This window comes from Stenella coeruleoalba (genome assembly GCF_951394435.1).
Source record: "Stenella coeruleoalba genome assembly, chromosome: 16".
In the NCBI taxonomy this organism is placed as follows: domain Eukaryota; kingdom Metazoa; phylum Chordata; class Mammalia; order Artiodactyla; family Delphinidae; genus Stenella; species Stenella coeruleoalba.
The window spans coordinates 25,250,386-25,264,048 of NC_137162.1; the positions used below are offsets into that span (position 1 = coordinate 25,250,386).

At 52.3% G+C, this 13,663-nt stretch overlaps 1 protein-coding gene across 1 annotated transcript in view; it reads right to left on the reverse strand.

Moving 5' to 3' along the window:
- NEURL1 (neuralized E3 ubiquitin protein ligase 1) overlaps nucleotides 1-7,506 on the reverse strand; it is a gene marked incomplete at its 5' end in the record, with an annotated part of 75,711 nt that extends 68,205 nt beyond the window's left edge. Inside the window, one exon of the mRNA XM_079899181.1 lies at nucleotides 7,398-7,506. Coding sequence (XP_079755307.1) covers nucleotides 7,398-7,482 — 85 coding nt within the window. The remainder of the gene's footprint in view (nucleotides 1-7,397) is intronic.
- Nucleotides 7,507-13,663: the final 6,157 nt, after the last annotated feature.

Sequence of the window (13,663 nt, forward strand, 5' to 3'; positions counted from 1 at the left end):
CTCCCACTTCCTGGGCTGGCCCATTAGTGCCTCTGGTCTCACCAGGCAGGCCCCCAGGCCCCCAGGGCCTCTGGACTCTGGCTTGCTGGGGAATGGCCAACAGGCTGCCTGGGCTATTCCATAAGCCTGACCTTCACCACAGGCCTGCAGTCTCAGTGGCCCGGTCTGGCCTGGCTCCGCCTGTGCCACCCAGCCTGACCGCTGGCCAGTCCACTTCCCTCCAGCCCTGCAGGCAGTTTTCCCAGGCGTTACCAAGGAGACCACTCGCATCCTGCCCAGGGTTGCCAAAGCAACCAGATCAGGGAGAAGCAGCCCCTCAGCCTCCAGCCCCTGGGTGTGCAGGACCAGGAGTGAGAGAGTCACAAACCAACAGGAAATAGGCCCAGGCAGCTGGCATATCCAGATGGAGGCAACCCTGGCATCCCCTGGGCAGTGTCCCACTCCTGTCCTCCTTCCTCCTGCCTTTTCCTCCTTTTGTTACTGCCCTTGCCCATGCTGTCACCATCTTGCACTCTGTGATTTAGAGCCAATGCCTGGGCCTCAATGTGCACATCTTGGAAGTGGGCACATGCCACCTCAGAGGGTCAGGGAAAAGAAAGCCCCAGTATGCAGAAATTCCCCCCGAAGCCAATTTTCTCCCTCATGGGCTTTGGTGTCCTAGATAGAAATCTCAGCTCTGCCATTTCCTAGTTTATTGTTTCTGGACAGCATTCTTAATATACATGAGTCTCAGTTTTTGCACCTATAAAATGGGAATAATAATACCTACTTCACATTTATTGAGAGACTAAATGAATTAATCTATGTGAATGAACCTAGCATAGTGCCCAGCATCAGGACTTGTACTTCTTAAAAATCCTTTTTTTTTTTTTTCTGATGTGCAATAGCCCTGCTGACCATAGCCATTGGTCAGAAATGCTTCCAGATTCACCCACGGGAAAGCCTAGATGAGGTCGTCAACTTGGCTGTCCCACCCAGCCCTTTCAGCTTGGCCTAGGACAGAAGCCCTGTAGCTCCATTAACCTCCCAGCAGCTCAGGATGCTTCATTCCCTCCTCCCCCCTCCTCTGCTGATGCTGCTGTTTAAAGGAAATCACTACACTCCTCTGCTCAAAAGCCACCCATAGCTCCCACTGCCCCCAGGATCGATCTAAACTCATCCTGGAATCCAAGGCCCTGCAAGATCTGGCATCAGTCTATCTTCAAAGATTGATCCGTTCATCTCCCCACTGGGGGGTCTCACATCCCAGGTGGGAGGGACGGCTCACTGTCTCTGTCAACACCTTGCATTTTCCTGCCTCCGCGCCTTTGCTCACCAAGATGCCCTTGAAAAGGTCCATTCCAAATCTCCATCCAGCCTCAGGCTCCCCTCCTCTGAGAAGCCTGATCTCACCAACTCCAAGAGTGCCAGAGTGGGTCTGTTCTGAGGCCCCACAGCCTGGATAGTTCTCAGACTCTGAGGTATATCAGAATGAGCTGGGGCTCTTGTTACACATGCAGGTTGGGGAGCCCATCCCCAAGGTATTCTGAGACAGTAGGTCTGGCCTGGGGGCTGGGAACCTGCCTTTTTAGATGTGCTTTCAAGCTGACGCTAATGCTGATGCAGGCAGTAGAAAAACCTCACTGTGAGAAACGCTGGCCCGAAGGAACAGAAAGTTCCCTTGAAAGTGTCTGATGACTGGCTGAAGGGTCTACATGGCTCAAAGCCCTACAGAGGAGGTGGAAGGGGCAGGGGTTGGGAAGGAGCATCAAGAACCCCATGGTACTCCCTTTCCCTCCTTTGGGGCCCTGTCCAGAGGCCAGGAGATTGCTCCCCAGTTCCTTTCCTACAATGGAAGACAGAGCCCACCTAGAGTGAATTCTATAAGGGCAAGATATATAGTGGTCACAAGAGTGAACTCTAAAGTCAGACAGACGTGGGTTTGAATCCCAGCTCCATCAGTTACTAACTGTGTGGTCTGGGATTAGTCACTTAACCTCTCTGAGCCTTTCTTTCCCCATATATAAAATGGTGACAATGATACCTCCCCCTCAGCAGGTTGTCAGTAGGATATTAATAGAAATAATCTACACGGAAGTACTTGGCACACAGTAACCACCCAACATGTGGTGGCTCTTATAAATCTTATTTTTTATGATTAACAATATAGGGTTCAAAGGTCAGACTGAATGAAAACCCAACAGGGTGTGCAGGACAGGTGCTCTGGGTTCAACATGGGGGCTGTCTCAGCCCAGCTTCTCTGAAGTCTTGGGGGGGCAGAGGAGGCCACCAGCCCCCACCCCTTCACCGTGCCAGGTCTGTCTGCTGCATTGCTGGGAGCAGAGAGATGGATGAGTTCACCTAACCTGCAAGTGTCATGACAACTACGGAAGGAGCCCACACAAGGGCTGTGGGAATATCTGTGGGTTGGCCAAAGAATGGAGGCCTTGAATTTCCGATTATGGCAGGCTGGGTCATGACATTGAAGACTGTTGATAGGGGACGGGCGAGATGAAAGGCATACTTTAGGAGGATCCCTCTGGCATCAAAGGAGGAATGGGAGGCAAAGAGGCCAGCTAGATCTGGGAGGAGGACCCAGATCAGGAAAGTAGCAGCAAGGTTGTGAAGGTTGGAAAATGGCTAGGCCCTTGTCCTAGGAGAATGCATCCCCCACCCCTGGCCTCAGGGAGCAGTGAGGAGATTCAGGGTCTGCAGAAAGTTCCTGTAGCTCACACTGGTCCACCTCAAAGAATCAAAGCTCCTTGGCCAACCTTAGAAGCTCCTCCCTCTGCCTGCCGGGAGCCTCAGCCACCATGGAAAAGAGACTGAAGACAACAGGTGTCTGGCTGGTGTCACACCCAACCAAAGCTGGACGGAGACAACCTCCCTACATCTGTCACAACCAGCGGCTTTGTGAAATGTCCAATTCAAAAGCACCAGCTTTGAAAAGATGGAGGTTCACTCCTTGGTATATACCCCAAAGAACAGAAAACAGGTGTTCAAACAAAAACTTATACACAGATCTTCACAGCACAAAAGTCCCAATAACCAAAAGGTGGAACAATCCAAATAGCCATCAAAAATATCCATCAAGGGCTGCCCTGGTGGCGCAGTGGTTGGGAGTCCGCCTGCCGACGCGGGGGACACGGGTTCGTGCCCCGGTCCGGGAAGATCCCACATGCCACAGAGCGGCTGGGCCCGCGAGCCATGGCTGCTGAGCCTGCGCGTCTGGAGCCTGTGCTCCTCAACGGGAGAGGCCACAACAGTGAGAGGCCCGCGTACCGCAAAAAATATATATATCCATCAACTGGCAAGTGGATCAGCAAAACGTGGCATATCTATATAATGGAACATTATTCAGCCACAGAAGGGAAAGAAGATACATATTACAGCACGGATAAGCCTTGAAAACATTACGCTAAGTGAAAGAAATCAGACTCAAAAGAACAAATATAGTGTGATTCCATCTATATGAAATGTCCAGTATAGGCAAATGCCTAGAGGCAGAAAGTAGATTAGTGGTTGCCAGGGATTCAGGGGAGGGAGTAATAAGGAGTGACTGCTTCATTGGTACAGGCTTCCCTTTTGGGGTGATGAAAATGTTCCGGAACTAGACAGAGGCGGTGGTTGCACAACATTGTGACTGTACTAAATGCCAGTTAATTGTACACTTTAAAAGGTTAAAATTGTGAATTTTACCACAATAAAAAAAAAAACAGTGATAGGAGGTGGCCTATCCAACCCCCATCTATGGGTGACCACTGGGACTGAGTCGTCCTCCCCATAGGCTTTCCTAGTTACCTTTCCCCCAACACTTAGCACCAAGCAGGCAGGCACTCAGAAAGAGATGGGGAAGGAGGAAGATCTTCATTATCTGTATTTGTCTCCATGACACATGAATCCCCTGCCCCAGTCACCCCGTTCCCATCACTGAGAATATATACACACACTCACTCATCCCACCTCCAAGCCTTTGCTGCACGTCCCTTGCCCTACCCTCCTCTCCACACCCTAGGACTCTCGCTGCACCCCTTGCCATCGATCCAACTTCTACAGTTCCTTCCATGTCCAGCTCAAATTCTTCCCTGACCCCCCATTTCTGACCTCTGCCCACACATATCTGGGATTTCAACAATCCAACCAAGCATTTGATTCCATTCCTTCCCTCCGTCCTACCTTATCAAGTAGATCTTCAGTCTGTGAATCTACAGAGATGTCATGAGCCCTCACCTCTGACCCAGGCACATGGCAGCTCCTCATAACTGTCTGTTGGTCCTAATCCCAGAGCTATACCTTGGGCCTCTCCCGTGGACACTCCTAGACCAACACTGTTCAGACCCCAGTGGGAATCACCAGCAGTGGAGTGAGGTCAGTGTGTCTTCAGGAAGAAGACCAAAGTCTACCACCTGACAGGTGATGGACGAGCCTCATTTCACGTCAGCCTGACAGCCAGACCAATCTTAGATCTCTAGTGAGTCTCAGGGTCCCTGTTATGCCAGGTCCTTTCCAGTTGTTTTAATTAAAATGGTGAGAAATCAATAGATTGCAATTATGGAAGGAGAAAAAAAATCGAGAGTTCCCTGCCTCCCACCAGCAAATTTCTGGATGCACGCTGATAAGAATCAGAGCTGAAAGCTGTCCCAGCAGAACTCAGGGTGAACAGTCTTGGAATCACAGCCAGTATGAAGGTCATACCAATAAAATGGGGATGGAATTCTGGATGACCACTGATGTATCAGAGAAGACTCCTAGGTCAATGCTGATACAGTTAGAAAGGAACTTGGAGTGAACATTAAAACAATCACAGAATAAAATTGATGGCTCTGTTAGGATGGGGAAAAGTCAGGCTGCGAAGCAGGATAAGGGGACCCTGGATGAAGGAACCCATGGGCAGCCTTCACGGCATGCTCTGATCCTTCATCTCAGGCTTGGAAGGAGCAGAACCAAAATTCTCACGGCCACCTAGGTTTGTGGTTAGGGACAGAGGAGAGTGGATTCTGGTAAGCTGAGCCTGAAGGGAGATGGGCAGTGGGAGGGAGACTGCTGGCAGGGAGAATTTCTCCACCATTTACTCCCACTGAATAAGAACTGATCTCTGTAAACCAGGGAGGCAGCAAAAAGGGGCCTTCCCAGGCCAGATAGGTGGGGATTCAGGCAGAGGAGGAGGCTAGGGTGGGAGCAGGGACATGGGAGGGCCTCAGACCCTCTCCTGCTCACCATCCCTTGCCAAAGACCCCAGCCACAGAGACCTCACATCCCCACAATCCCAATTTAGGTTAAAAGGGGTGCAATTATGGAGGCCTTTGCTGGGCTTCCCTAGGGTCATGGATGGAGCACAGCCTTCTTGGGGCAGTTGGTGAGCATTCAAGCACCAAGTCAACTCACTGGTCCCCAGCTAACCCCTGCCCTTGAAGGACTTAGTCTGGCTTTGCCACCTTCTCTTAACTGACCCACTGAGTAACTGGTCAATTCACTCTCCCTTTCCCTCATTCTTCTCCCTTGTAAGGGAGGACATTGAACTGGATGACAACCACGGGTTCCTCCATCATTATAAATCTGTTTTCAATGCTCAGAAACAGTCTTCATACATCTAATACTTACAGCTGATTATAAAAAAATAATACTTGTTTATTGTAGAAATTTTAGAAAAGAGCAGAATATAAAAAAGAAAAGAAAAAATCTTATGTGCTCTCATTACCCAGAGGAAACAATTGTTAACCTTTGAGAAACTTTCTTTCAAGGGCTGTTTGATTATTTTTTTTTTTTTTTGCCTTCATAACATTTTAACAAAATTGGGCTCTTACAGTCTACACAACTTTGTATGCTGCTTTTTACAACTGTCATTATGCTGCTGTGAGCACTTCCCCAAGTGATCAAATATCCTTCAATAATACTATTTTAAAGATTGCATAATACTCCACCAAGAGGATCCACCACGATTTCAGTGCATTTAGGTTGTTTTCCTAGTATAAACAACACTACCATGAACATCCTAGGCCTAGCACATAAGTGTTTGCCTGCATTTCCATTTTCTTAGGATCAGTTCTTCAGGTGGAATCACAAGGTCAATGAAGATGATATTTTAAAAGGTCTTGACAGGTACCGCCATATTAATTTCCAGAAAGACACAACAAACCCGTTGATTTTCCTGAGCCAAGTGAGAGCTGAAGTTCTGAAAGGGTTGGAGTTAGAATGCAGGACGGCGGTCCCACCTCTCCTCCTCTCCCCGACTCCTGAAGGTTAACTGTCCAGCAAAAGAGAGGACAGAATTCCAAGTCAGAAGATACAGGTCTGCAGCCTGGTTCTGCCTCTCTGGCTTTGGGAACGTGAAACAAGCATTCGTTCTCCTCAACTGTAACATGGGCATGATTAGCTCTGAGGACTCCCCAGAGCAGTTTCCTTGCCCACTTGAAAAGGTATTTGTGAAAGTTCTTTGTAAACTTCAACGCTTTGTCAAAGGGCATTACTAGTATCCTTCTCATAAGCTGGGGGTCAGTGGGGGTGGGTCTCAAGAAGTGGGTTGTTCTTTGTGAAAGCCCAAGGGCTTCCCTTCCTGACTCTTAGCCATAAGAATGCCCAGCCAGTGTTGGCTGGTTTTGAGGGTGAAAGAAAAGGAGCTTCCCGAAGGGAATCTGTGGGCTCTGAGGGCCTGGGAGGACCCAGGTGTGTCTTCCAAAGGTCAGAGACAGCACTGAAGAGTTAAAGCCAAGAACAGGGCTTGGGGCCTCCCTGAGGGTGCTGGGTGGGTCGAGGGACTTGGAGGGCAAAGACCTTCTCGGTAAATGTTACTCTGTCTCAAGGCTCCCAGGCCCGCCTTTCCAGAGTTTCAACTGGACATCTAACCTTTGGGGAACCAGAAAACAACCTGATTCAGTGGATACAAAAAGTCAGTAGCTGCAGAGGACTCCAGAGGCCACCGGCTCTGGCCCAGTCTTCCAGGCTGTTGTTAATCTGTCCTGGATTTTTAAGACACTCCAATCGGAAATGCAACTAGTGCTTCCAGCATCACCTCTCCAGCCATGGGCAGATGAAAAAGGAGACAATGGTGCTTCCCTTGGGAAGCACAGCTGGCCAGCCCGAGCATCCTGCCACACTCCCCTACCCACCTGGCAAATGCCCTTCCTCACCCCTGCACGCTCGCCTAGCATCATGGCCTGAGGGGACTCCAGTGACGTTTCTGGTGCTGGCTGGGAGAACTGCGTAGACCCCACGCAACACCAGCCTCCCTGATTTTCACCGTCATCACTAGCAGCCCCCCACCTCCAGCGCACCTCCATGGCCGAGGTGCACCTCCCATCTCCAAATACGCACAACAGGTGGCACCTGCCCGGCCTCGCCAGCCACACCTCTCCACCTCTCCCTGCCCCTCCGCCTGCGCCCCAGTCCTCCAGCTGCGCCCGGCCCCGGCGGAGCCTTACCTTTGATGTTTTGGGGGTGGCCCCGTGGCGCCCGGCTCGGGTTTCCTCGGGGCAGAGAGGGGATACTGGAGAAGTTGTTACCCATGGCATCCGGCCCCAGGGGGTTCGGTGCTCGCGGGGGGCAGGCGAGGCTGAGCAGCAGAGGAGGTACGGTGTGCAAGTGTGTGCGCGCGCCGGCGCGCGCGCCGCCGGGGGAGGGCCCTGGTGGGGCTGCGGCAGGGGGCGGGCAGGCCGCTCTTCTCCTCCCAGTCTCCGGGCTCCTCGGTCCTCGGCGGGGCCTGCCCGCCGCGGGGGCCCTCTACCTGCCTGCCATTTTCCGCGGCGGGCGCGCCCCTGGGCCGGGGCTGGCGGCGCCCGGGGCTCCCCTCTTCCTCCCGCTGGCGCTCCGGTTCTGGCTGGTAGCGGGCGGCGCGGTGGCTCCAGCGCGCTCCCCCGGGGCCATAGAGTCAGGGCTCCCGGAGCGGGCGCTCAGCGGCTCGGCCTGCCCGGAGTCTCGGCGGCTCGGCGCCGGCTGGGTCCCCGCCCGCGGGGACGGCCGAGGCTGCAACGTGAGTGGCGCCCTCCCGCCGGCGGCTCGGCATGGAGCGGGGCTCCGAGGAGCGCGGGGTGTGCTGGGCGCTGCCGCGGTGGTGGGTCTCCCAGGGCCGCCACGCTCCAGCCCCCGCGGGGTCCCTCGCGCAACCGCCGCCCCCGCCCCCAGCAGTCGCCAGGATTCCCTCGCTCCGGTTGTTATGGTGACAGCTGCGCCGGTGAATGAGCGTCTTAGTGACACGCGCGCGCCCGCTCAGCCAGATGTGGCCCCCGGTGCGCCGCGTTCCCGGCTGCCACTAGTCCTCCGCGGCCCGAGGGGGGCGGGGGGGGCGGTCCCTGGGCCCGAGTTGGGGTCAAATATCCGGCAGAGATTGAGGCTCCAGGGGTTGGGTTTATTCCTCTCACCAACAGTGGAACTTGGTCCTGAAAACAAGAGAAACTGTACAGCAAGAACGGTGAGTTCCCTGGGTGCCAGGCCCGGGGCGAGGTAGCCCTAAGTTCCAATTTCTCTAGCACCAGGTTCAGCGCCCGGCACATAGTAAACCAGAAAAAAGAATTTTTATGGAGTGGATGGATGACTGAATAAATGAAGTGAGATGAGGAATCCCAGCGCTTGACCCTTTGCTCTCAGTCAGATCCAAGGGGCGCTGGGACAAAGGCTCAGAACAAGAACACCAGGCTGTTCAGTTACTGGACACATAGCGTTGGGGGGCCTTTAGATGAACACAGACTGGACCTAGGAGATGGGATGGAGGGCCAAGGTGCGGGAACAAATCTCAGGGACAAACCGTCAGAGAACCACCAAATCTGAACCAAGTGGCTCTGTCAGCTCTCAGAGGTGGGGGCCTCTGTGGCCTGCAGCAGTCAAAGAAGGCTTCCTGGAGGAAGGGGCCTTCAGCATGTCACCTGTTCACATGACTCATCCATCCTGGAGCTCAGCACTGCTACCAAGGACCTGCAGGAAGGGAAAGGGAGTCATTCTCCTCCTACCTAGACATGGGGGCATCTCCTTCTGCCTGTCTTATCAGGGCTAGAAGGTGAGACAGGTTCCCCCCAGGACAGAGAATCTGCCTTCCTGTTCCTCTAGATCACCTCTAGCTCCCTGACTGGCTACAGCAACTCTGATCCAGAATCCAGCGAGGACGTGGGCTGGCATCAGGCATCTCGTCCATCCTCTTCTGGAAGGTTCTTTCCTCAAGTCTCCATATGACAGCTCCTCAATATTCAGGCACAGTTCTTGTGTCACCTCCTGACCTTCCCTGACTGCCCGCCCCAGCTAGAGAACCCTCACCACTCTCAGTCATGTTCCATAGCATTACTCTATGTTATCTTCTGGAATTAGTTTGAAAGTAGCCTTTCCCCCTGGTTTCTGTTGTGCCTCCCCCACTAGAACATAAGCTCTGTGAGGGGAGAGAACAGGACAACTCCATTCACCATGATGTCGCCAGTCCCCAGGATTATGCCTAGCACATGACAGACTGTCCAAAAATGCTTGTGGAATGGGTGAATCGCCCTGCCTGCCAGCAGAGCTCCACCGAGAGCCCTGGGAGGAAAGCCTCTGAACCACCATTTTCTCCCTCCCCCGCCCTCCACCCTCACCCCATTGCAGGCATCACATCCTTAAATGCCTGGGACTCCAGGCGAGCTAGAAATATCCTTGACAGCTGCTCTCTGGGGTCTGGAGGGAAAGACAGCCCCCACCCCTGCCCCCAGCCTCTTAGATGCCCAGGATCATGTGCCCAGCCAGCTGCAGAATGGACGTGGCAGGTCAGGGGTGCTGTCTTTTTATGGGCGTATCTCCCCGAGGCTCACTCCAGCCGATGACTCATGCATCAGAAATCCGTGGGCTCTAATGGCAGCACACTCACACATTTGCACACACACCTCTACACTCTCTCACACACGCACTTCTACACAAGCGCACACACACTCTCTTGCACTCATATACCCCCTGAAGTCTGCTGGAATGAGGTCACTGTGGGCTACTGCTGGCATCGGAATAAATCTGAAAACTCTGTATAGATGAGACTAATTCCCCCGGAGTGTGGGCCAAGTGCAAGCCCTTGGTAGGATTTGCCGACAGTGGCTTGCGCGGAGGCTCATCGCCTCCTTCTTCAGGAGGAGGGGCTGGGGCATAGGCCAAGGATGGGGATGGGGTGAGGCCCCGAAGGTAGAGGATGGCAGGGAGGTCACAGGCCCCATGTCGTCTAAACTTGGGGCTGTGGGCCAAGCAGGGGAGAGATGGAGGAGGTCAAAGGGAAGGGGAAATGAGGGGACCAGACACCGGTGCCTGCCTGAAGCGTCCAGAGACTCTGCAGCTCAGGACAGGCTGATCCGGGGGAGCCGCACAGGAAGGTGACCGGCGTTAGGGACCAAGGCAAGGAACTGAGGGCAGGACAGAAATGTCCCCTGATCCCAGAGGGTTGAGGAGACAATGAGAGTATCAACAGGGCTGGGATTCGGATGAGACAAGGGAGGCCTCCCTGGTGTGAAATGGAAGGAGGCACTCGCTCTCAGCGTCGTGCAACACCAGCCCTGCACTTGCTTGAGCTCAAGCGTGACGCCTCTGAAATCTTGTAGCCCGGGTCGCCTCCCTAGACTGGCCCTTGATTTTCCAAGGAGTTCTGTGCTGTGGCAGGGGACACCACTGTCAAGTGGCAACTGGCTGGAAGTCTCTGGCCAGGCAGGGACCTAGAGGAGGTAGGTGGCTGCATGGGACCCAGAGCAGCTGAGGGTGACCCCTCTGCCAGGTCCTGTGCCTCAGAAACCCTTTCCTGGCAGGGGCCGTGGTTAGACCCAGCTCAGAGGAGCAAAGAACCGCAGCACACCCTCCTCCTGGACCTTGGATGGAATCCCTGAGGCCTTCAAGCCATCCTTCACCAAGGTGGCTGCCAGGAGGCGGGGAAGCGGCCTGTGCGGCCGAGGGCCCTTCCCAGCCCCAATCAAGAAGGGAGGAGGGAGAAGGAACCAGCCAGGGAAACGGCTGGCTGGATGAAGTCACTGTTTTGGTGGCTTCAATGGAAGCTATTAATACCCATAAGGTGGTGCTCCAGCACCTGTCACCGTGGCAACCCCACCTCCCCAGCAGTGTAGATTCTGAAGGCGCTGCCCAAGGGGGTGGGTGTCAGTGCGTTGTGTTTGGCTGTGTGTACACATGTGTCCGTGTGGGTGCTGTGAGCTCTCACACCAACGTGCAGGAGAGGAAGGACCGCAGGCAGGGCCTCAGTGTGGAACCGGGGCTCTTTCAGCAGCAGCTCCCAGTCCCCCCTTCTCTCTCCCTCGTTTCTCTCCCTTCTGGTTGGCTCCCTTCTCTCTCTCCCTCTTCCTCTTCCTCCCCCCCTCCCCCTCTCCCTCCCTTCTTTTGTCTTTCTCCCCTTCTCCCTGCCCTTCCCTGCTTCTCTCCATCCCCATCACTTTCTCTCCTGCTGTCTCTCTGCCCTTGTTGCTCCTTGCTTGGTCTCCTCCTGCTGGCTCACCTCTCCCTTCCCCTTCTTTCTCACTCTCCACAGCTCCCAGATCAGTTCAAGTCTTGAAGCGTCTCCATGTTGATAAAATAATAAAATATTTGACTGAGAACCTCCTTTCTTCCTTCCCCGAGCCTCTGGAGAACGAGCCACAGGGATGGTCCCCCACCAGGCAGGCAAGAGTGGAGTTCATCTAGGCCAAGCCAGGCTCCCCTAAACTTGAGACCACCTTCGTCAACAGCATGACACTTCCCTCCCTGTTGAGAAACTAGCCTTAAAACAGAAAACAGCCACAGCCATCCCTGGCTGGGATACAAGGCCCCTCTACCATGCTCTGAGGCCCAGCCCATAGTTATCAAGCCATCAGAAAACATGTACAGAAGTCCTGCTTGAACTGCAGGGGGCAGCTGGACGTCTTAGATGGGGAGATCCCTGAGTTCATAGTAGATTCTTAACAAATATTTATTCTTAACAAATATTTATTAAACAAATCAATGAATCAATAAGGCAGTGAATTAACCTATCAATTAAGGTTAATTGATAAGCCCAAGAGCCTTGTCCAGAGCAGTCTTTCTGGCCAGTGTCCTTCTCAACAGTACCTTTGCCACAAAGTTTTCCCTGAGGCCAGGTCTTTCCTCTGAAGGATGGGAGTCTTTGCTAATCATCATAGCGTGGAATGGCCACCTTACTGCCCTGTTCCCAGGCGCTTTGGGATTCAGCTTCATTCATCGCTCCAGTGACCGTATTGAGCACTGCCTGTATGCCTAGAACTGTGCGAGGTGCGGTTTCATTGCCAACACTATGGGGGAGCCTGTCCTGTGCTCTTGTGTACTCCAGTCGAGTTTCCTACCTCCCAGGACTAAGTTTAGGGCTGAACACACTAGTAGTTCTCAGTATTGTCAAGACGTCAGTTCTTCCCAACTCGATCTATAGATTCAATGCAACCCAAGCAAAATCCCAGCAAGGTATATTGTGGATATCAACAAACTGATTCTAAAGTGTATAGGGAGAGGTAAAAGACCCAGAATAACCAACACAATATTGAAGGAGAAGAGCAAAGTTGGAGGACTGACACTACCCAACTTCAAAGTTTACTATAAAGCTACAGTAATTGAGACAGTGTGGTATCGGTGAGAGAATAGACAAATAGATCAATGCAACAGAATAAAGAGCCTGGAAATGAACACAGCCAACTGATCTTTGATGAAGGAGCAAAGGAATATAATGGAGCAAAGGTAGTCTTTTCAACAAATGGTACATGAACAACTAGACATCCACATGCAAAAACGTGAATCTAGACACAGACCTTACACCCCCACGCACAAAAATTAACCCAAGATGGATCACAGCCCTAAATGTAAAATGCAAAACTATAAAACTCCTAGAAGATAACATAGGAGAAAATCTAGATGGCCTTAGGCTTGGTGATGACTTTTTAGATACAACACCAAAGGCATGAACTATGAAAGAAATCACTGATAAGCTGAACTTCATTAAAATTAAATTTTCTGCTCTGCAAAAGACACTGTCAAGAGAATAAAAAGACAAACCACAGACTGGGAGAAAATATTTGCGAAAGACATATCTAAAACAGGCCTATTCTCCAAAATATACAAAGAACACTTAAAATCCAACAATAAGAAAACTCAATTTTTTATATGAGCCAAAGACCTTAACAGACACCTCACCAAAGAAAACATACACATGGGAAATAAGCATTTGAAAAGATGTTCCGTATCTTATGTCACCATGAAAATGTAAACCAAAACAACGATGCCAGGACTTTCCTGGTGGCGCGGTGGTTAAAAATCCACCTGCCAATGCAGGGGGCACGGGTTTGAGCCCTGGTCCGGGGAGATCCCACATTCCTTGGAGCAACTAAGCCCGTGCTCCACAACTACTGAAGCCTGCGCACCTAGAGCCCGTGCCCTGCAACAAGAGAAGCCACCGCAATGAGAAGCCCGCGCACCGCAACAAAGAGTAGCCCCCCCAAAAAAAACAAAAAAAAGAGTAGCCCCCGCTCGCTGCAACTAGAGAAAAGCGCAGGCGCAGCAACGAAGACCCAATGCAGCAAAAAATTAACTAATTAATTAATTAAATTTAAAACAACAACAACAACAATGATGCCACGGCACAACTATTAGAATGGCCAAAATCCAGAACACTGACAACACCAAGTGCTGGTGAGGATGCAGAGCAACGGGAACTCTCATTCACTGCTGACAGGAATGAAAACAGTACAGCAGCTCTGGAAGACATTTTGGTGGTTTA